Source organism: Capra hircus, chromosome 1, assembly GCF_001704415.2.
Source record: "Capra hircus breed San Clemente chromosome 1, ASM170441v1, whole genome shotgun sequence".
NCBI classification, from domain to species: Eukaryota; Metazoa; Chordata; class Mammalia; order Artiodactyla; family Bovidae; genus Capra; species Capra hircus.
In genome coordinates this window covers 99231740-99253788 of record NC_030808.1, presented here as the reverse complement: position 1 = coordinate 99253788, position 22049 = coordinate 99231740, and the positions used below count along the sequence as shown (strand labels likewise).

The window sequence follows — 22049 nt, the reverse complement described above, 5'->3', positions numbered from 1 at the left end:
GTATATGAAAGGGTCAATGCAAGTAAAAGGGGCCGCCAGTCAGTGAGGAACTATATAATCAGCCAAGATAGACATCTACAGCTCTAGATTTCTAGATTAAGTTTACATATGTATACCTTAGAAAGAAGAGAAAGGTCAGACTTAACATACTGAATCAAGTCAGTGATCTGTGAAGCACCTGAAAATAACTCTGCTGGGAGTCATTTGGGATACATTATTTACCCACACATCTTGCAATAATCCCACCAGGATTTATTATAAAATATTCACAATGCCCAGGCAATACCAGGCATATAGGCACCTGATGCTAAGTCACTTCAGTCGTGTCCGATTCTGTGCGACCCCACAGACGGCAACCCACCAGGCTCTCCCATCCTTGGGATTCTCCAGGCAAGAGTACTGGCGTGGGTTGCCATTTCCTTCTCCAATGCAGGAAAGTGAAAAGTGAAAGTGAAGCCGCACAGTTATGTCTGACCCTCAGTGACCCCATGGACTGCAGCCTTCCAAGCTCCTCCGTCCATGGGATTTTCCAGGCAAGAGTACTGGAGTGGGCTGCCATTGCCTTCTTCGATATAGGCACATACATACATTCAAAAACTACTTTCATCCATAAATTTACCTAAATTGTTTTTTAATCTATTTATAATTTCAGCCTCTAATACTCAGGTAGCAAGGTATGTTCACACCTCCCCTATTATAATGTGCTTCTATTTTAGGCCTCTCACATGTGATAGATGATTTCATAATAAAATCATGTTCACCTTACCTGTCCCTTTCATTAAAGTACCAGGTTCCAGTAATATGCCAGTAATAGCTACCATTTTACTAAGCACATATTATGGACTTTATTATGTATTTTTATAGAGTATCTCTAACCCTCATAATAAATCTGTAACTATCTATCATCACTTCCATTTTATAGAGGAATAAACTCACTTTGCATAAATTTTCCCAACATAAAAGAGCTAAAAAGTACAGAAATAGTCAGACAACTCTTTGCGACTCCATGGACTGTAGCCTACCAGGCTCCTCTGTCCATGGGATTTCCAGGCAATAGTACTGGAGTGGGCTGCCACTTCCTTCTCCAGGGGATCTTCCCGACCCAGGGATCGAACCCAGGTCTCTGGCATTGTAGACAGATGCTTTACCGTCTGAGCCACCAGGGAAGTCATATACCAGATCTGTCTGGCTCTAAAACCAATACACAAGCCACTTAGCTTCCTGTATGCACCCATCCTGTACTCACCCTTTCCAGGCTGGCTTCTGTCCCATCACTGAATCTCTTCAACTGCTTAAGAACCAACAATGCACTGAGTTTCTACCATGTGAGAGAAGTCAGTTTGAGAGATACAAAGAAACAGACTATATTCCTGGAACCTCAGAAGATTAAGTAAGTAGCTACACAGAAGCTGATGGGATTACTGTCAGCTGAAGTAAAAAGTATGAAGATGAGATCTAAACTGGTCCTTGAAAAACGTGACCTCCTAAAATCCTCTTCCTTAGAGTTTCTTCAGGGTTGCTAACACCTTGCAGATATCATGACGTTATGTCAGTTTGGAACAGATAATAATATCCACTTTGTTTCCAAAACTTTTACTAGTGGGTCCAGTATGTTTTTAGCTTTTGGGATAATGGTCTTTGACTGGAGTATGTTTAAAGAGCCAGTGCAATCATTTTTCAGCACTGCCTGACAGTGCATATACCCTGTTTTAAATCCAAAGAAGAAGGAAAGGGACATATGATATTTTGTATTAATGGATACTGGGACATGGAGAGGCACTCCTGGATCTCTGCCATGCTGGATTTCCATGTCGCCAGGAAAAAAGTTGAGAGAGAGGGAATCAGAGTAAGAGAAAAGGGCACATAACACCTTTCCTCACTTAGAGACAGAAGTGCAGCTGGAGGGAATCTACAGGCTGGGTGAGCTTAACATTAAGGTCTCACCTCAACCTCACATTTTGTCTCCTCTCAGTTGTGTGAGCTCCTCCTGCAACTTACTATTCACAGCTTTTGCGTCCACTTACTGCTAACTAACTGCAAACTTTTCAAATTTAACTTTTTGGATCATTTATAAACATATTTTAAAAGCTTATATAATTTTGAATCCATAGAGCGCTTTTATCACTCCCTCTAGAAATAACAGTTCATTTCTATACTTTATTTTCTAGTATCAAGCCAATTTCTTTTTTTAAAAAATACATTAAAAATTCTTTCAATCATCCTATGCAGCATGCAGGATCTTAGTTCCCTGACTAGAGACTGAACCCCAGTCCCCGCAGTAGTGGCTTGGAGTCTTCATCACTGGACTGCCAGGGAGTCCCTCAAGCCAGTTTCTTACACCTAAAATTAAAAAAATGTATATCCACTTAACACTTTAGTTGCTCAAGTTTTAAACAGTCTTACAAAATCTTTTAAGTTTTTTTCTTTTTTAGGTCAAAATAATTAATTAGGTTGGTTCCAAATTGTCTATAAAATCTGCTTCCTCAAAATCAGGCCTATTTCGCTGATATCTTCTCCCTTTTTCCCACTCTCCCCCCAATGCCATCAAGATTACTGACCATATTCTTTAAAAGAAAGTTAAACTGAGCCAAGAATAAAAACTCCACATACATCTCTTATGATTCAAATGATAATGAGATGAGTTAGATTTAAAAAAAAAAAAAAAAAGCCAGAACAAAAACAGAAGTAGACAGAATCGAGAGGTCACCCATTAAATTTTATGAGTTTACAAAGGCAAAGTGCAATCATCTGTTCTGTACATAGTAAGTCCAATAACTGGCTCTAAAAGAATTAGTTTCTGGGGTTGCTAAGTTGCCTAGCAAAAAAATAAGCAGAGCCATTCTAACTACTATAAGAATATTGCACTAAAACATTGCCTAAAAACGTGCACACTCTCAGGTATGATCACAATTTTACATAAAATTATGTGGAAGACTCCTTAATAATAAGATCTAATACTTAAACATGTCTGGTACTGTTCTAAGCACTGCATCAATTCACTTACTTCCCAGAGTTGTGAGAATTATACAAAATATTGTTTATCCTCATTTTGCAGAAAAGAAAACTAAGACAAGATTATATAGCATAGTAAATGACAGAGAAGTAAATCAAATCCAAAATATTAACTATGATCACTTCTAAATACTGGGATTATAAGTGAAGCCTACACCTTCACTGTGGAGAAGTGTAAATATTTACTTAAAATTTGAGGTTTGATTTTTTTAATAGGAAAAATATTTATATTTGCCTTAGAAAGTTTTCTTTCAAGTCACCGGAAAAGAACATACATGACATGTCTTTTCCTGGAATGAAGAATCAAACCATACATCCTTCCTCCTCCATATACAAAGAGTCAGCAAAAAAGGATACACTACGTGAGAAACTATCTATATAAGACTTGGCAGGAGGTTTCTATAAACTCATTATTCCATAATGCAACCAGGAGACCTATTTCACAGTACATTTACAACACATGCAATATACCTGGACTCTGAACTGTGCAGCAGCTGACTAAACAAGCAGCTTACTTTTGGCATAGCTTCATTAAGTTTAGCAAGCATCTTGCTCCCAGGATGTCATAAATAACTTTCCCCTGTGAGCTGGAGCAACAGTACTAAAATTTCCCCAGGTGTAAGGATATCCTACTATCCAAAAATCTATTCTGCAAAATGGCTTCTAAGCTACCATTGTTAGTTTTATGAATGTAACATTAAGGTGAGCATGCATAAGTTTTTTAACTCTTCCCTACACAGTGGACAAAATTTAGTGAATCATTTACCTTCAGAGTAAAACTTTATCCCTATTGTGGTGCTGTTGTTTGTAAAATTAATTTGACATCCATTTTATCTTTGAATATGCAAAGAAAAGAAAAGCAGAGGCAAACTAGATTCTAATTTCCCCATTACTAGATTTATAGAAAAATCCATGTTTGAACTACAGTTAAAATAAAGGTATCTTATTTAAGCTGTTACAATAATACATTGGAACGCCAGAGAACAATGCTTGAATTTTATTAAAAAAAACAAAAACAAAAACAACTTGATACCATTATCAGTAAATTCAATTTGAGAAATTAGACCCTGACAACTTGATGTAGTATCTCTCAGTCTGACACAACCAGCCACTTCATTTTCAAATTTCTAACAACAACTATGAATCATCTAGCAACGTATTCTAATCTGGGGCCCATTATACCCCACATGTTATTCAAGTTTCAGATTTCTGAAGAGATTTACTGGTCCATTCATAGCCATTTCTTTTCCTTTCAAGTTAATTCTTCTTATATATGAATAAAGTAGAAAAGGTATACCAGTATTAATCATAAGAGTTCACCCAAATCCTACACCCTATACAACTGTTTTCCAAAGTCAAGCATCACATAAAATCATTTCACCATATGGAGGAAAAGGTCACTAAACTCTTAGAAAAAAAGCTTTTCTCATTCCTCTTTCATTAACTAGAGGATTAAACTAAAGTTCTGCAATGCAAATTGACCTTCCTTAAAGACTCAAAACACCAGATAAATACAGCAAATGCCCCCAGACAACTTGATCCAATAGCCTACAGAGTTAGCAACATAAACACGAAAAGAGGGAGCAATTCTGGATGGAACTGTCATGATGGCTCTTGAAGAACCTGAGAAGTTTAAACACTAAATGTCAAGACAGGGTTACTCATCTATCCTTCAGTGACCCTCTTTACCTCATACTTGGTACAAGGATAACTGAACAGTTAATAACTGATTTGCTTAAACATCTGTGTTCCCTGCAACTCTTGAGAAGAAGTATGCTGACTTTTTCTTTCCCTTATCTCCAGACCCTTGCAGCAGACTCGACAAACAAATGGCTGGTATTTAGTAAATATTTACTGAACAGCACTGAAGCACTGCTTCCTACACTAACTATAGTCTTGCAATGCCTGGGTAAAGTGTTAGAACAAAATGGCAAAATTAATGACTGAAGTGTTGGCTACAGCTGCCAGAGATGGGTATAGCCAGCCCTAGAAGAGTGCCTCCAGTGCTGTCACGGTAGCAGGATAATCGGGACAGGTTTTCCAAAAGATGCCTCCTCCTTGCGTCCTCTCCAGTAAACTTCTAAATTTCCTAACTGCCCAGCCAGGTGTGGTCATAAATCTATATTCTTGCCAATGAGATGTAAATGGAAGTCTCAAGTACGACTTTCAGAAAGGTTACTTTAAGGAAGCTTTATCAGCTGGAAATAAATCCCCACCCCCTGCTTTGTTTTTTTACCCCTTTCAAACAACCTAGGACACAACAGCAGCAGCCATCCTACATGCTGAAGTGACCTTGGCAATGGAAGGCAAGCACTAGGATGATGAAACAGAAGACAGGAACCTCAGTTTTTGATGATACTGACTCATAATACTATTAGTCCTGGACCACTTACCTCCAGAATTTTTTATGTAAAGAAAGAAACTTTAAAGCAAAATAATCTCACAAATCAGGACCTCAGTTCACCACTAAAGGAGGGGAGAAATTATCTCTTAGAGAACTTCTAGTTCTAAAAACTCTACACAGCTTAGCCTATTAAATATCAACTTAAAAAAAAAACCCCAAAATATATCAATTATTAAGGCCTAGAAAAATCCTCAAATAAAAAAGCAATTATATCTTCTCTAGATACAAAGCAGTGGTATCTTCCATTTATCAGTAAAATTGTTTCGTCACTACTCACTCTAACTTTAACTCGGGGCTTCCCTCATAGCTCAGTTGGTAAAGAATCCATCTGTGATGCAGGAGACCCTGGTTCCATTCCTGGCTAGGAAAGATCCGCTGGAGAAGGGATAGGCTACCCATTCCAGTATTCTTGGGCTTCCCTTGTGGCTCAGCTGGAAAAGAATCCGCTTGCAATGCTGGAGACCTGGGTTCAATCCCTGGGTTGGGAAGATCCCCTGGAGAAGGGAAAGGCTACCCCTCTGGTATTCTGGCCTGGAGAATTCCATGGACTCTGCATGTGCAGTCCATGGGGTCGCAAAGAGTCGGACACGACTGAGCGACTTTCACTTTCACCTTTTCACTTTCACTGTAACTCATTAGGATATTTTCGGGCCTGCTCTTCTGGCTACCTAAAAGGTGCTAATCCCCAACTCTTCAACACACTAACCCTTATTTACCTCTTTCAGATGTTAGCATCTATGTCTCTTATTCCAGTGAGGCCTGCCTGGCCCCTAAAATAGGTCTCACCTGCTACTTTACTACACATTTTGTTTTTACACTTCATAACACTCATCACAATTCTTCATTTATAAAATTACTTGTATTCTTTTGTCCAATGTCTCTCTCTTTTACTATAGTGAAACCTCCAGAGAAAGAGCAAAAGCTCAGGGCTTTTCCCTCACTGTTTTATGTCCAGCCCTGGAAAAATGCTTAATACATAGATGGAGTCCATTTACATAAGTACTTGTTATATGAGGGAAACAAACAAACGAATAAATGAAGCAGACATAAAGAAATTCCACAGGTCATATGAAGAAATGTTTATCCACTTACCTCATTAAACACAGGATACATGACTGCATAGAGGGGCATAGAAACCATAGAAGTGGTCTCAGCTTCATTCTTCATCTCTTCCATTGTCATCCTCATTCAAAAGCCAACTACAGTAGAAAAAGCAGTGCTAAAATGCAGAGGAATCTTCATTCACTGCAATCTTTCTTCTCTTTTTTGTGATAAAAGAATAAAGCACAAAACATATACTGACCTGGTTAAAGGGCAAGAAAGAACAGATATTTACTATCTTAGAATTAAGAATGAAAACTTCAAGTGTTTAACATTTTCATTACAATTTTTTGCTAATCCTTCACGATTCTGTCACCTAAAACATAACACAAATGTAGCAACCATCAAAGATTTAAGGCAAATTTTTAAATTGGGAAAATTCCACCAAATGTGATCTATTTGGGGGGGAAAATTGACCTAATTTCTTAATTAAATAATTTATTTAATATTATTTAATTTTGCCAGTGGCATTTTTTGAATCTTTGTCCAAAGTTAACACAGAAACTAGGAAGAAAAATCCATGGGTACTGGAAGTTTGGAAGTAAAATATTGAGAATTCAACAATATAAGAGAGAAATTTTGCCTTGAGGAGTTGAGGAAATGTGTTGCTTTTGAAAAGAAAGCAACAGTATTTAATTCCTTTGCTAGGCTGAAAACTGAGCCTAATTATAAAGTGAAAGAGTAATGGTGGTTAACATATTTATATATTAAATGATATATCATATATAAGTTCAACAAAAAAACCTATCAATTTTGAATAATTTGTACCTTATATAAAGCATTTTCAGATTATAAAATATTTTTCACATGTATTTAGTCCTCCCAATAACTTACCTTATAGTAATTGTCATTCTAATTTTGCAGATGAAAAAGCAGACTCAGACGGTAAATAACTTGCCTAAGATTGCACATGCAGAGGTCTATGAATTCAGATCTGACACCCCCAAATCAAGAAACAGAGTATCAAGTGAAAACGAAGAACCTCATCTACCCAAGAAAGTACCCAGACATTATTCATTTACTGAATAAATGTATGTTAACTACCTACACATGCATGCGCAGTGGGGGATAAAAAAGATGTGGTTCTAATCGTTAAAAATTACCTGATACAGACTGTGGAAGACCTAAGCAGTTTGAAAGCTACAAGGCTAGTGCTCATAGCTTCAAACAAACTTCAATGACCTGTCCCATCTGAAAACTGCTTACTATTCCTCCATATTCCTACCAGTGAAGGGGAACTCAACATAAACTGACACCAACTGTAAGTTTAGTCTTATTTCTGGTAGTTCTAAACATGGAAATTTTTTCCTCTTTCTGAGCTTACATCTGCTTCCTGAACTCACAGAATCAAATAATGAAATAAATAATAAATAAAAGGAAGAAAAGGCCAATTCCTAAATTTTATTCTGTAAGACAAGAGAAAACCATTATCTGATGAGTCAACTGGTACTTAAATAGACTTCTTTGGTCATAGCATTAAGGACAGAATGGAGGAACGAAGCTGAAGGCAGGAAAAAACTTAAGAAACCTAATGCATCCAGATCAATGGAACCTGACTAATAAACAAGAGCAAGTAAATATTTGCTGTTACTATCTGACTACTTAATAAACCATTTGATAATCTGCATTTCCACTTAAATTTAACTGTGGATACCTTTTCATAATAAACTTGGAACAGAAAAGAAGGGCTGAAATGCTGTGATACTAATCAAAGTGAAAATGATAGATACCGGATATACAGTATTGATAGTAAATGAAAGTATCTATGAAAAAAGAAAGTGAAAGATAGCAGTACAGGGTCAACAACAGAACTGAAGAACTATTTCACAGAATGACAGGAAAAAAATCTTTCTTTTATATAATAAATGTTTCTTTTTAAAAAAGAAAACAATTTATTGACTATCAATACAATATTGGGCCTAGTACTAACACAGAACAGTGAACAAGACAAGACCTCAGAGAGCTTATACTATGGAAGGAAAGACAAAATGAACAATTGTGAAAACCACACAGGATGCTATGCTTTTATGGGAGAACTAGATAAGAGGACCAGCATCAGGTGTTTCCACGAGAAGGAGGTCAAAAGTTTTAGATGCTTCTGAATATGGACAATAACCTAAAATTTTTTTTTATTTCATTTCTTGATGAGGTCAAGTATAACACTCAAAGAGTAGTGTCACTTGTATATAGAGGGCACTACCAGCAGAGGTTGAACTGGTGAGTTGGCAAGAGAGGAGTCTAAGTTTTAAAGGATCTCAGTCAAAAGGAGGCAGAAATTAAAGGAGGTAAGATACTGAAGTACACTCAATGGGATCATTTTTGTCTTTTACTCTTTTGAACACATGCCTATCCCTGCATATACAAAGGCAGGCACAGTTGAACAGATCAGTAAGGTGGCTAAAGTCACTTTCTGAATTCCTGCTGATATCTATGTATCTACCCGCCCAAACATTTAATTTTTACCTTTTCAAATACTGGCATTCATTTTTTAAAAAACATTTTGTCCAATAAGTGGTACTGTACCATGTTGGAAATTTTCTCCTAATTATTTAAATTAACTGTCTCTCTATACCTGTCTCTTTCTCTAATTTACTTATATATATATATATATATAAATTATATAGTTTTTCTTGCCTCTAAAACTAACTTTACTATCAGCTACTATTTGTCATCAAAAAGACAGTATTATAGCAACATTATGGGCTACACAAGTGGCTGGTTACTCCACACTTAACTACTCTTTTAAAACATTGTTCCCATGGGAAAATGTTCCAAAGAACCAATTTATATCTGAACTTTTCAGAACAGACAATCACAAGCTGGGCCAGTTTCATTAGCATTTATATGTGAATAAAAATCAACCATTCCAATAAAGCTTTTTAAATATTAAACTGTTCTGCCAATTTTAACTTCAAGTTAAAATTTTGTTGTCAATCCCTCTACATGCTTCTTCATTTGAAACAGTTCAATAAACAACATGCAACTCTATGCCACTTTGATGCCAAATTTAGTCTTAAGAATTTCAGCCACACACTATGCAACCAAGCAAAGGAGTCTGTTCATTTAAAGAACCACACTTGGGTGTATCTCAAGGTTCAGAATCAGCATTTCCTGAAACAGCCTCACTTTCTCCCTCTGGGGCACATCAGGGCCAAGGTTATTTACTCTCAAATAAAATGTGTGAACAAATGGAAGTTCTTGGAATTGATGCATATAGTTTTTGGGAAAAATAGAAGTTTCCTAAGTAAAGGAAATTCTAGACTTGAAAAATATTTGTAAGCCGGCTGTCTTGCTTTTCTCTATAGTCAAATCTAATACTAGCCCCCTTACATGATCCCAAATTCTTATAATTCCTTTCACTTCCCTCCCTAAAGGAGGAAAGTTTTATTTATTTTCGTTGGCTCTCCAAACTGTCCATAATATTTAGCTAAAAGAAGTTTATTAATTCCAACAGTAAAAAGAATCCATGAGTTTATGTTATAATTTATAAGTGTGCTTCTTTTTCCCAATAGTGACATTACCAGTCAGCATTAGCAGGTACACAGTAGACCTTAATAAACGTTTGCTGAATGCATAAATTAATGAGACGAGATGGGCAATCTATAAGTTGAATCAGTCTTGCTAACACTTTTCAAATATTAAGCCTAGCAAAACAAAAACAAACACAGAAATCTAAATAATTCTATTAACGAAGTCTGGACCCAGTTACATTTACCAGTTTTTATCTCTTTTGGCTATCCAAGCTCTTCCTACTGTAGTAAACTGAGAATATAAGCATCAGACCACTGAAAATAAAAACAGAATTCCGAAAGAAATTTATATGAAAACCAAAGGGAACAAAACCAGAGATTATTAATTCTAATGTCTTAATTTTATCAAGGATACAACTGGTGTATAATTTAATAGTTCACAAAATTCTAAAAGTGGAAGCATTCCAACATTGGTTAACCTTGCTTTTACACATAAGCAAGATCCAAAAAGTTACCCAGCTTTCAGGAGAAAGCACAACTTTATGACAAAGAGTAAAGAGTGCTGAAGTTTCCAAATGCTGGACAACCTAAGCCATCACAATCACTTCAGGGCTTATTAAAAACACAAGTTCTCAGGATTACTCATAATCTCCAAGAAAGGGTTAGGGAAGCTGTATTCTCAGCAGCCAGCCCAGATGATTCTTGTGAACAGGACAGGTTGGATATCACTGGTATGGAAAGAACAGTGGCTAGAGTCAGAAGAAACGGGAAAAAAAAAAAAAAAAAAAAGACTGCTAAGGACAGTCTCCAAGACACAGGTAAAATTAAGTTTGACTCAGCACCTGAGAAAAGGGTTTTGGGTCCTCCTGACTTGACAGAAGTTTCACTTAATTACTGGCCTTATTTCCTCATCAGAAAGTACAAAGGGGGTAAAAACTGTATCATCTTAAAGGAAATGGAATTTTAAAATTCAAGGACAGTAAAATTTTATTCCTGGTGTCCACTCTTATGGCAGAAAGAGAAGAGGAACTAAAAACCCTCTTGATGAAAGTAAAAGAGGAGAGTGAAAAAGGGGGCTTAAAGCTCAACATTCAGAAAACGAAGATCATGGCATCCGGTCTCATCACTCCATGGGAAATAGATGGGGAAACAGTGGAAACAGTGTCAGACTTTATTTTTTGGGGCTCAAAAATCACTGCAGATGGTGACTGCAGCCATGAAATTAAAAGACGCTTACTCCTTGGAAGAAAAGTTATGATCAACCTAGACAGCATATTCAAAAGCAGAGACATTACTTTGCCAACTAAGGTCCGTCTAGTCAAGGCTATGGTTTTTCCAGTAGTCATGTATGGATGTGAGAGTTGGACTGTGAAGAGGGCTGAGCACCAAAGAATTGATGCTTTTGAACTGTGGTGTTGGAGAAGACTCTTGAGAGTCCCTTGGACTGCAAGGAGATCCAACCATTCTAAAGGAGATCAACCCGGGGATTTCTTTGGAAGGAATGATGCTAAAGCTGAAACGCCAGTACTTTGGCCACCTCATGCGAAGAGTTGACTCATTGGAAAAGACTCTGATGCTGGGAGGGATTGGGGGCAGGAGAAGGGGACGACAGAGGATGAGATGGCTGGATGGCATCACTGACTCGATGGACGTGAGTCTGAGTGAACTCCTGGAGTTGGTGATGGACAGGGAGGCCTGGCATACTGCGATTTATGGGGTCGCAAAGAGTTGGACACGACTGAGCGACTGAACTGAACTGAACTGCACTAAGGGTTCCAAAGGAATCTCATGGGAAAAAAAAACCAAACAAACAAACTCATGAGATCATAGAAAAACATCTATTTCTGCTTTACTGACTATGCCAAAGCCTTTGACTGTGTGGATCACAATAAACTGTGGAAAATTCTGAAAGAGATGGGAATACCAGACCACCTGACTTTCTTATTGAGAAACCTATATGCAGGTCAGGAAGCAACAGTTAGAACTGGACATGGAACAACAGACTGGTTCCAAATAAGAAAAGGAGTACGTCAGGGCTGTATATTGTCACCCTGCTTATTTAACTTCTATGCAGAGTACATCCTGAGAAATGTTGGGCTGGAAGAAGCACAAGCTAGAATCAAGATAGCCGGGAGAAATCTCAATAACCTCAGATATGCAGATGACACCACCCTTATGGCAGAAAGTGAAGAGGAACTAAAAAGCCTTTTGATGAAAGTGAAAGAGGAGAGTGAAAAAGTTGGCTTAAAGCTCAACATTCAGAAAACGAAGATCATGGCATCTGGTCCCATCACTTCATGGCAAATAGATGGGAAAGCAGTGGAAACAGCGTCAGACTTTACTTTTTGGGCTCCAAAATCACTGCAGATGGTGATTGCAGCCATGAAATTAAAAGACGCTTACTCCTTGGAAGGAAAGTTATGACCAACCTAGATAGCATATTGAAAAGCAGAGACATTAAATTTGCCGACTGGTAAATTACTTTGCCAACAAAGGTCTGTCTAATCAAGGCTATGGATTTTCCAGTAGTCATGTATGGATGCGAGAGTTGGACTATGAAGAAAGCTAAGCACCGAAGAATTGATGCTTCTGAACTGTGGTGTTGGAGAAGACTCTTGAGAGTCCCTTGGACTGCAAGGAGATCCAACCAGTCCATTCTGAAGGAGATCAGCCCTGCAATTTCTTTGGAAGGAATGATGCTAAAGCTGAAATTCCAATACTTTGGCCACCTCATGCGAAGTGTTGACTCACTGGAAAAAACCCTGATACTGGGAGGGATTGGGGGCAGGAGAAGGGGACGACAGAGGATGAGACGGCTGGATGGCATCACGGACTCAATGGACGTGCGTCTGAGTGAACTCCGGGAGTTGGTGATGAACAGGGAGGCCTGGAGTGCTGTGATTCATGGGGTCGCAAAGAGTTGGACACAACTGAGCAACTCAACTGAACTGAACACCACTTTGCTTTCTCTCAAGCACCCAGCATCACAAATCATACCCAGAAACTGAATTTATTTCAAGGTAGGAATAGATCAGTCTGGCCAAGTCATAGTTGGAAAGGTCAGCATTTAATATCATGACCTACCTTTCAGGACCTTCTCAGGTCAAAATGTTGTAGCCACTGCCAAACAAGAGAGAAAGGTTTAGAGGAAGATGCTAGGAAAAAGGCAGGCAGGGGAAAAGAGTACGCAAGAGATCCTACTTAGACCAAAATGAATTTGGTTAAGAATCCACCTGTTACACAGGAGACATGGGTTTGATCCCTGGGTCAGGAAGGTTCTCTAGAGGAGGAAATTGCAACCTACTCTAGTATTCTTGCCTGGAGAATCCCATGACAGAGGAGCCTGACAGGCTACAAGTCCATGGGGTGGCAAAGAGTCAGACACGACTGAGGCGACTTTGTAAGGTTCTAAGAAAGGCTTGACACTTCACCTAAAGGTGAATAGGAATAGGGCTGTTTGAATTACACAGTGGTTTACCCCTTACTTTAACCAGTTTCACCTAAGGTCGACCAAGGTCCAAAATATTAAATGGCACATTTCAGAAATAAACAATTCATAAATTTTTAACTGTTTGCCATTCTGAGCAGCATAATGTAACCTCATGCCCTTCAGTCTGAGACCCCCAATCACAGATATCACCTGCTCCTAACGTGCCACTACTCACATCATCATGGCTTGATGACCCTCCTTCAGATGTATCATCAGGTCAACAGTAAGAAAACAAAAGAAGGTCAGTAGTATCCTAACACTAAATCACAATGCCTATGTCACTCACCTCACTTAGTCTTATCACTCAGACATTTTATCACCTAGTATCATCACAGGAAGGTAAGTACAGTACACTAAGACATTTTGAGAGACCACATTTGCATAACTTTACTACACTGAATTATTATAATTGCTCTATTTTATTATGGCTGCCAATCTCTTGCTATTTATAAATTAAACTATCATAGATATGGATGTATAGGAAAAAATAATAGTATATAAAGAGCTTGGTACTATCTGAGGTTTCCAACATCCACTAGGAGTCTTGGACCTATAGACATAGTAGGGGGGAAGGTGTGAGGGGGCTACTGTACTTAATTAACATTATTAGCACTGTCTTTAGAGTGGTGAGTAACAAGCACAGTGACTCTAGAACCAGACTTGCTTGGATTCAATAAACTGTTCATTCATCCAATAAATGTATTGGGTAATAACTACAGTTTACCAGCCCTTTCTCTCACAGGAGCCCTCTCTCTCCATAATTTGAGAACCACTGCCCTAGGCACAATCACTACACAAGCATTTTGAACAAAGGTAAGTGGTCCAAACAGTAAAGGTAAGTGCTGGCAAATATTATCCAGACCCAGATTTTTTTCCATAATTCAGAGAGTTTCAGATCTCAATCGCTCACCAGTAAATTTATCTGTACTGCTGTCACATACTCATGAATTTAAGATACCTAAACATTAAGACTATAAAATTTTAAAGCAAAAACAGCCATTAACACATATTCCTCTATACTATCAAGTCCAATCTCCAAATCTCACAATTTAGAAATAAAAGTCCCCAGAAATTCACATTAATAAACTAAACAGTGACATATTATAAGTATATATTCTATAGAGCTACTATAACCCATTGTATGGGACATGCCTGCCATGTCTTCTGTCTGCCAAAGTGATCTACTTCTAGGATCACCTGCCCTGCTCTCTGTGTCCTCCACGGATCACTCAGCTGAGAGCCAAGACCCCCAGACTCCAGGCAGAATGTTTAGAGACTAACGCCAATGGGAACGTGGCTCTGATTCAAGGTCGCCCTAGGGTATACAGCAGCACAAGTCTGTGGATCTTGCATTTTTGATACCAAGACCTCTGACTCAGGTACTTTAAAAGTTAACTGCATCATATCAGTGTAAGAATATTTGGGGGGAGTAGTGTTCAAATACAGAAATCATAAATGGACAAGTAACTCCATTTTCTACATATGGATGGGTAGCACAGAGTAGTAGGCAAGTGCTCAGATTTAAAACAGCTTTAAGTTTGAATGGGTGATATCATTTAATCTCTTTTTAAACTCAATGAGAAATTTACTGGCAATACTGACTGAGGTATTCACATCACAGCGTTATTAAGAGTACAAAATGCATGTACTTATTGCAGTATCTGACATACAATAAACATTCATATTATTAGTTACTGATATTTCATCCAAGATTCTATGAATCTGACACGGCATCAGGCCTGGAATGAGTGTGAGGCAAACCAGATGGCTAGAGCACAAAATTAAGCTCTTGTAGGACAGAGAGTGAGTGCCTCTTGAAATTTTGTACACTAAACTCTTTGTTTGCCTCACCCTAGTCCTGCCCCTGCACAGTACACACAAGGATGGGCTAATACTGATTATCAACAGTGTCAAAAAGGACACTTACAATAGCCTTTTAAAACCTTTTCCTCCCCGCTTGCCAAAATGAAGGCATATATAAATCACCTGGGCCACCCAAAAAGTTACAAGTGTCATTCAAAGTAAATTACAGTTTAGGAATTCTTAAAAAATGTGATTATCAAATGCATCGTAAAATTATTTGCTAAGTCTGTGTTAAAATTTTTATTCTCTTAGTGTACATAGATCAATTTAATAAAGAAAGTTGTGGCCCAGAAGCAGGCTTGGTAGAAGAGTGAAATAAGATGTGGTCAAAGAACTTCCCAAAAAAATCCGTAAGAGGGGATAATCTATTCAGGAAAACCAAAAGAGAACAGAATCAAAAGGCCTGCTACCTCTGATGGGAAAGGGGAACAACAAAAATAGCAACAACTGCTATTTGAGCTTCTCAGATATTTCTGCACAAGTTCAGGGGAAAAAGACACATCTCTTTGGCAGTGACAATATTCTACTTTATCCCCCTATTCGAATGCAATTGTTCAATTCTGGTCTGAACAAAATTTAAATGAAAACATTTGTTGGAGGGCAGGAAACAAATTTGTTCCCTTGAATGTGTTCATCTTTTGCCCATGAAGTTCTTAAATCTAGTGGTTCATGAATTAAATAATGCCTAACTGCCTAATTTAGTGTTTGAGGTACTTCTCTATATTCTCTTTTGCATTAGTATTTGTGAGTTTCAATTTCTCTAACACAACTCTAAAGCCTTCCTTTAAAACCCCTTAGAAATTCAACTTAAGCTCTTGTGGGCTCCCTGGTGGTTCAGATGGTAAAGTATCTGCCTGCAATGTGGTAGTCCTGGGTTCTGTCCCTGGCTCGGGAAGACACCCTGGAGAAGGGAACCACTACCCACTCCAGTATTCTTGCCTGGAGAATTCCATGGACAGAGGAGCCTGGAGGGCTAAGTTGCAAAGAATCACACACGACTGAGCAACTAACACACGCACGTATCACACGGCTCAGGCTTACCTGCTCTGTATCACTTATAGTCTTACATTTTCCTTAATAACTCCTTATTACCTAAGGTTCGCTACAGTATGCAATATGTATTTTCTTTATCAAATTTCTTTGCACCACAACACTGCCACAAGGTGCTTAAATGTTGATAAAATTATTAGCCCCAGATATTAGGTTGGTATAAATGTAATTGCAGTTTTGCACTGTTGAAATTTGCTGTTTGATATTGGAATATATTCTTAATAAATGTGGTTATGCTATACATTATTTTAATGTGCATTTCTCACTTTATGTTTTTTGCTAATGATTTACTACTTGCTGTTTATTTTATATTTATTTTGGACTGTGGAAATGATGTTAGACAAAACGCAAATTCGAGCAATTTTCTCATCTGAGTTCAAAATGGGTCATGAGGCAGCGCTGACAACTCACAACATCAACAACGCATTTGGCCCAGGAACTGCTAACAAACACACAGTGCAGTGGTGGTTCAAGAAGTTCTGCAAAGGAGGGAAGAGCCTTGAAGATGAGGAGCACAGTGGCCAGCCATCGGAAGTTGACAACAATCAACTGAGAGCAATCACTGAAGCTGATTCTCTTACAACTACAGGAGAAGTTGCTGAAGAACTCAACATCTCAACCATTCTACAATCATTTGGTATTCGAAGGAAACTGGAAGGTGAAAAAGCTAGTTAAGTGGGTGCCTCATGAGCTGACCACAAACCAAATAAAATCATTGCTTTGAAGTATATTCTTCTCTTATTCTACACAACAACAACAAACTATTTCTCGATTGGATTGATACATGAGACAAAAAGTGGATTTTATATGACAACTAGTGGTGATGACAAGTTCAGTGCTGGACTGAGAAGAATCTCCAAAATACATCCCAAAGCCAAACTTGCACCAAAGTCATGGTTACTGTTTGGTAGTGTCTGATCTACTACAACGTTCTGAATCACAATGAAACCATTACATCTGGTAAGTATGCTCAACAAATTGATGAGATGCACTGAAAACTGCAATGCTTGCAGCCAGTACTGGTCTACAGGGCCTAGTTCTTATCCAGGATAACATTTGACCACACATCACACAACTAACACTTCAAAAGTTGAATGAATTGGGCCTTACCTCATTTGCCAGGTTCACCTGACCTCTCGTCAACTGACTACCACTTCTTCAAGCATCTCACCAACTTTTTGCAGGGAAAATGCTTCCATAACCAATAGGATGCAGAAAATGCTTTCCAAGAGTTTGTCGAATCCCAAAGCATGGATTTTTACACTACAGGAATAAACAAACTTATTTCTTATTGGCAAAAATATGTTGATTGTAATGGTTCCTATTTTGATTAATAAAGATGTATTTCAGCCAAGTTATAATGATTTAAAATTCACAGACTGAAACTGCAATTACTTTTGCACCAACCTAATAAATGGACTCTGACTCATTTGTTTAACAGTAAGTGAGAATAAGGACAAGATCCTATCACGATAATGACATTTAACTTCACCTTTAGCTCCAAGTGATCTCAAATAAAAATGCTATTAGTCACAAGAAGAAATGAAGAAGACAGAATGGTATTTGTTTGTATCATATATACAATTCCTCCCATGACCTTCACTTATAAAACTGTATTCATTTTTCAAGGAAGGAAACCAAAATCAAGGGAGGACCTCAGAAACCTCTCAAGTTTTGACAGTACTGTCAAAATGCCAATTTTATTACAGATAAAGGCATCTGCAAGTGTCTAGTCTGAATAAAAGGACACAGCATTATTCAAAATCCTTTGGAATTAAATTAGACAGCCGTGTAACAATGTGAACTGGTATAGGGAGCAGTTGCACTCTGGAGGCTAGGTATGACTCATTTACCATTCCCAAATGCCTTTGGTTCCAGCAACATAATGAAGTCTAAGAAGGAACCAAGGGTTTAACACCTGAGGGTTTTGTCCTTCCTGAACTCCAAACTCCATTAGATTTCCAGTTCATCCTGAAGACAGGATGGCTGAATAAGGCAGAAAGGCATATTTCAGTGCCAGGGACCAGAAGATAACTCAGAGAAACTATCATTTTTTCCCCCTTCTTATTGGCTCCGATGCAAAATTATCAAATGAACTGATGCATGTGCAAGTACTTAATATATCAGACAGACCAAATGTCCATATAATGGTTTTTCCACCCCCCTACTATCCACTAAATTATAAACACTGTAGAGAAGTTTTATTCCTTTCTCTATTTGCTAGTACCTAGCTCAGTACTCTGCATAAGTAAGTGTAGTTGCTCAGTCGTGTCCGACTCTTTGCGACCCCATGGACTGCAGCCCACCAGGCTCCTCTGTCCATGGGATTCTCCAGGCAAGAATACCGGAGTGGGTTGCCATTTCCTTCTCCAGGGGATCTTCATAGTCAGTCTAAATCAGCAGCAGTGTTGGAGATGCGATGATGAAAAGCTAGATATACGCCATGCCCTTGAGGGTGTGCAGTCTTGTAGGGAAGAGAGACAATAAAGAAATACATGTCAAGCTGCCACTTTACATAACTCCAGGGAGCATACCTGTGTCACACTATGCATATACTTGCCCTATGCAAATTCAATGGGCACGTTTAACATTTTTCATTTTTGAAGAAAACAAAAAGAAAAATAACTATTGAAATACTGGATGATTGTAATTCCAGTCCGCAAATATAAGCCCCTGAATGAAAGCGATAAAGACATGGATCTGCTACCCACCACTGGACTGAGAGCCACAACTGAACCCTAAATGAGAGGCTCACCACACATACTTCCTTTCCAGAAAGATCTCTGAATAGCAAGTTAAATACTTGACCCAGCACTCAAAGGAAAAGTAGTTCTATTCCAATGCTAGAGGAGAAATGATGTTTGTTAATGCTATGTCAGTTTCCCATGTGGTAACTTTCAAAGTGTTCCTTTTAGAGTAAATTTTCAGATAAGTAATTTTTGCCGGCCACATTGACTTTAGTATCTAAGACACAACTTTTTGTAACTGGAACTCTAATCTAAGTTGAGCCCTCCATCGGTGCTCAAAAACAAACATCATTTTTACTGCCATGATTAAAAATATAGTGTCTTAACTTCACTAGCATGGATTTAAATCCTAATTCCAAGCAGTAAGTGGTTGTGTGACCTTGCGAAAGTTACTTAACCTCCCTATATTTAGTTTTCTTAAACTGGGGATAATAGTGCCTCTACATTACAGGGTTCGTACAAAGATTTAAGGCAATTTTACACATAACATATATTTTAAAAATGCAAGATAAATGAGTAAATCAAAGTATCATTATTATACAATCTATCTTTTTCTGGTAAACTTATTTCCAGAGGACTGGCATGAGTAAACAGTAATGACTACTACTTAATATGTTCCACTGCTGTTACCCAATCATTCATAAGCCAGCTGATGAAAAAGAAAAATCTTTTTTTTTTAAATAGCAACACCTGATTCTAGACAACTGTAGAGTGACACTGAGTTTGAAGACTCATGTCACTTTTTAAGTGGTTAAAAAGAAAGATTATGCACACCAAAAAACGTAAGCGTGAACTTGAAAAATATGATTATAATATTACATTGTGTCCAAGATGCAATTAATTGTGTAGCTAAAATGAGAAAACTAAATTCTACATATAAGCAAAAATGGACCACCAAACTACACAGTCTACCTTTCTGCAAATAAATTATTTCTAACTGCTACAATAAAGGTGCTTTCACTTTTTACATCGTGTGTGCACGCGTGCTTGTACTGCTAAAATATAAATCACTAGTAAGACCACAGCTTTCTATAACATTTCAAATGCAGTAATATACACCATCAATCACACTATTTAACTTCTAAATCACTTCTGCAGTTTATATTGTGGACAAAAAACTGTTTATCATGGCATTAGCTTAAAATTCTTAGCACACATTACCAATCATTAACCTTAATAATTGAACAAGATATAAGAAGCAGTACCTCAGTTTTATCCTTCACATATTGGTATGCTAGGTCAAAACGAATTTTATTATCCCTAATTCAGGTAACATTGGGACTTACTTAAAAATGTAAGTTTAGGATTTATCAAAGACTTGTATTAACGATAAAAACTGGGCCAAATATGAGCAAGCACTTTTTGACAATATTTTGTGGGAGAGTGAATTGGTAAATTCATGAAGGCATGCAAAGCTACAGCAACTCTTGAGTTGCTGAATTTATTCTACACCATTATAGTAGTACTCTGAAGGATCAGAGAATTTGTTTTTAGAACGAAAACCTAACACATTTCTGAATTTAGTCTTCATGTTTGGAAAATAATATTTTTAATCTCCTAAGTACCGAGGTTTAAAGCAAATAAGATATTACCTTAAGAGCCACTGAAATATAACACTTTTCATGAAGCTCAAACTATAAGCTCCTTTGAAATGAACACCACTCAGTTTTACAGTCACCTTGTCGAAGGCAAGTTATATTAAAGGTAAAATTCAAAGGAAGATTACTGTGGTTAAAAAACAAAACAACAAAGAAAAGGGAAACTCATGAATTTTGTTGAGGACAGAGGAGCTAACAGGGAAGAACAGAATTCACAGAAAGTTAGTTTCTTGCATATCTGTATTTTATTATAATGAATGTTGCTTGCAAGAGCAGGATAGTGATAAGGTCTCCAAAACACTGTTATACAGAAATTTTGCTGTGATAGAAAATGATTCCTTTGCCATTTTCACACAGAAAACTACCCTGATTTTACAGACCTCCAAGAAAGAACAAACATCTTTCTACAATTTGTATCCAACTTCTGTCAATAACCTCTTTTTATCCAAAGGTAGGAAACAAATCTCTTTTACTCATTTTTGTATTTCTGCCCCTTGCAGAGTGCTGGATGTACTGTGCATGAAAGCACTTACATTTATTCATACATTCAGCAAATAATTACTGACTACTTAACTTTGTGCCAGGCACTGTATAAGTAATGAGGTAATGCACATGACAAATAAGGGCCCTGCTCAGGAAGCTTACTGTCTAGTGAGGGAGACAGACACTTATCAAGTAAACACAAAAATAATTAAGTTCCTATTGTGATGATGCTACAAAGAAGTAGAGTATGGTGAATATACAGTAGGAACTTAGTTTGAGGAAGGAGGAGTCAAAGGTCAGGGAACATTCCCCTGAGAAATGACATCTAAACTGAGACTTGAAAATTAACTAGGAGTTGGCCAGACTTGGGGCCTCCCTGGTAGCTCAGACAGTAGAGTTTGCCTGCAAGGCAAGCAGGAGACCCGGGTTCAATCCCTAGGATGGGAAGATCCCCTGGAGAAGGGAATGGCTATCCTTTCCGGTATTCTTGCCTGAAGAACTCCATAGATAGAGGAGCGTGGTGGGCTACAGTCCATGGGATGGAAAAGAGCCAGACTTGGGAAGGGGAGGTGAAGCAGTCCAAGCAGGAGGATGAGTGACTGAGTGATGTCGTTCAGTCGTGTCCGACTCTTTGCGACCCCATGGACTGTAGCCTACCAGACTCCTCTGTCCATGGGATTTTCCAGGCAATAGTACTGGAGTGGATTGCCATTTCCTTCTCTAGGGGATCTTCCCAACCCAGGGATTGAAACCGGGTCTCCCGCACTGTAGACAGACGCTTTACCATCTGAGCCACCAGGAAAGTCCAAGCAGGAGGATGAAACAAGTATA

At 38.0% G+C, this 22049-nt stretch overlaps 1 protein-coding gene across 2 annotated transcripts in view; it reads right to left on the bottom strand.

Annotated features, from left to right (window-relative positions):
• PDCD10 (programmed cell death 10) overlaps positions 1-22049 on the bottom strand; it is a 48560-nt gene that overhangs the window by 23797 nt on the left and 2714 nt on the right. For both annotated transcript variants that reach the window (XM_005675358.3, XM_018048126.1), the window contains one exon: positions 6509-6719. In XM_005675358.3, coding sequence (XP_005675415.2) covers positions 6509-6604 — 96 coding nt within the window. In that variant the 5' untranslated portion in view covers positions 6605-6719. The remainder of the gene's footprint in view (positions 1-6508; positions 6720-22049) is intronic.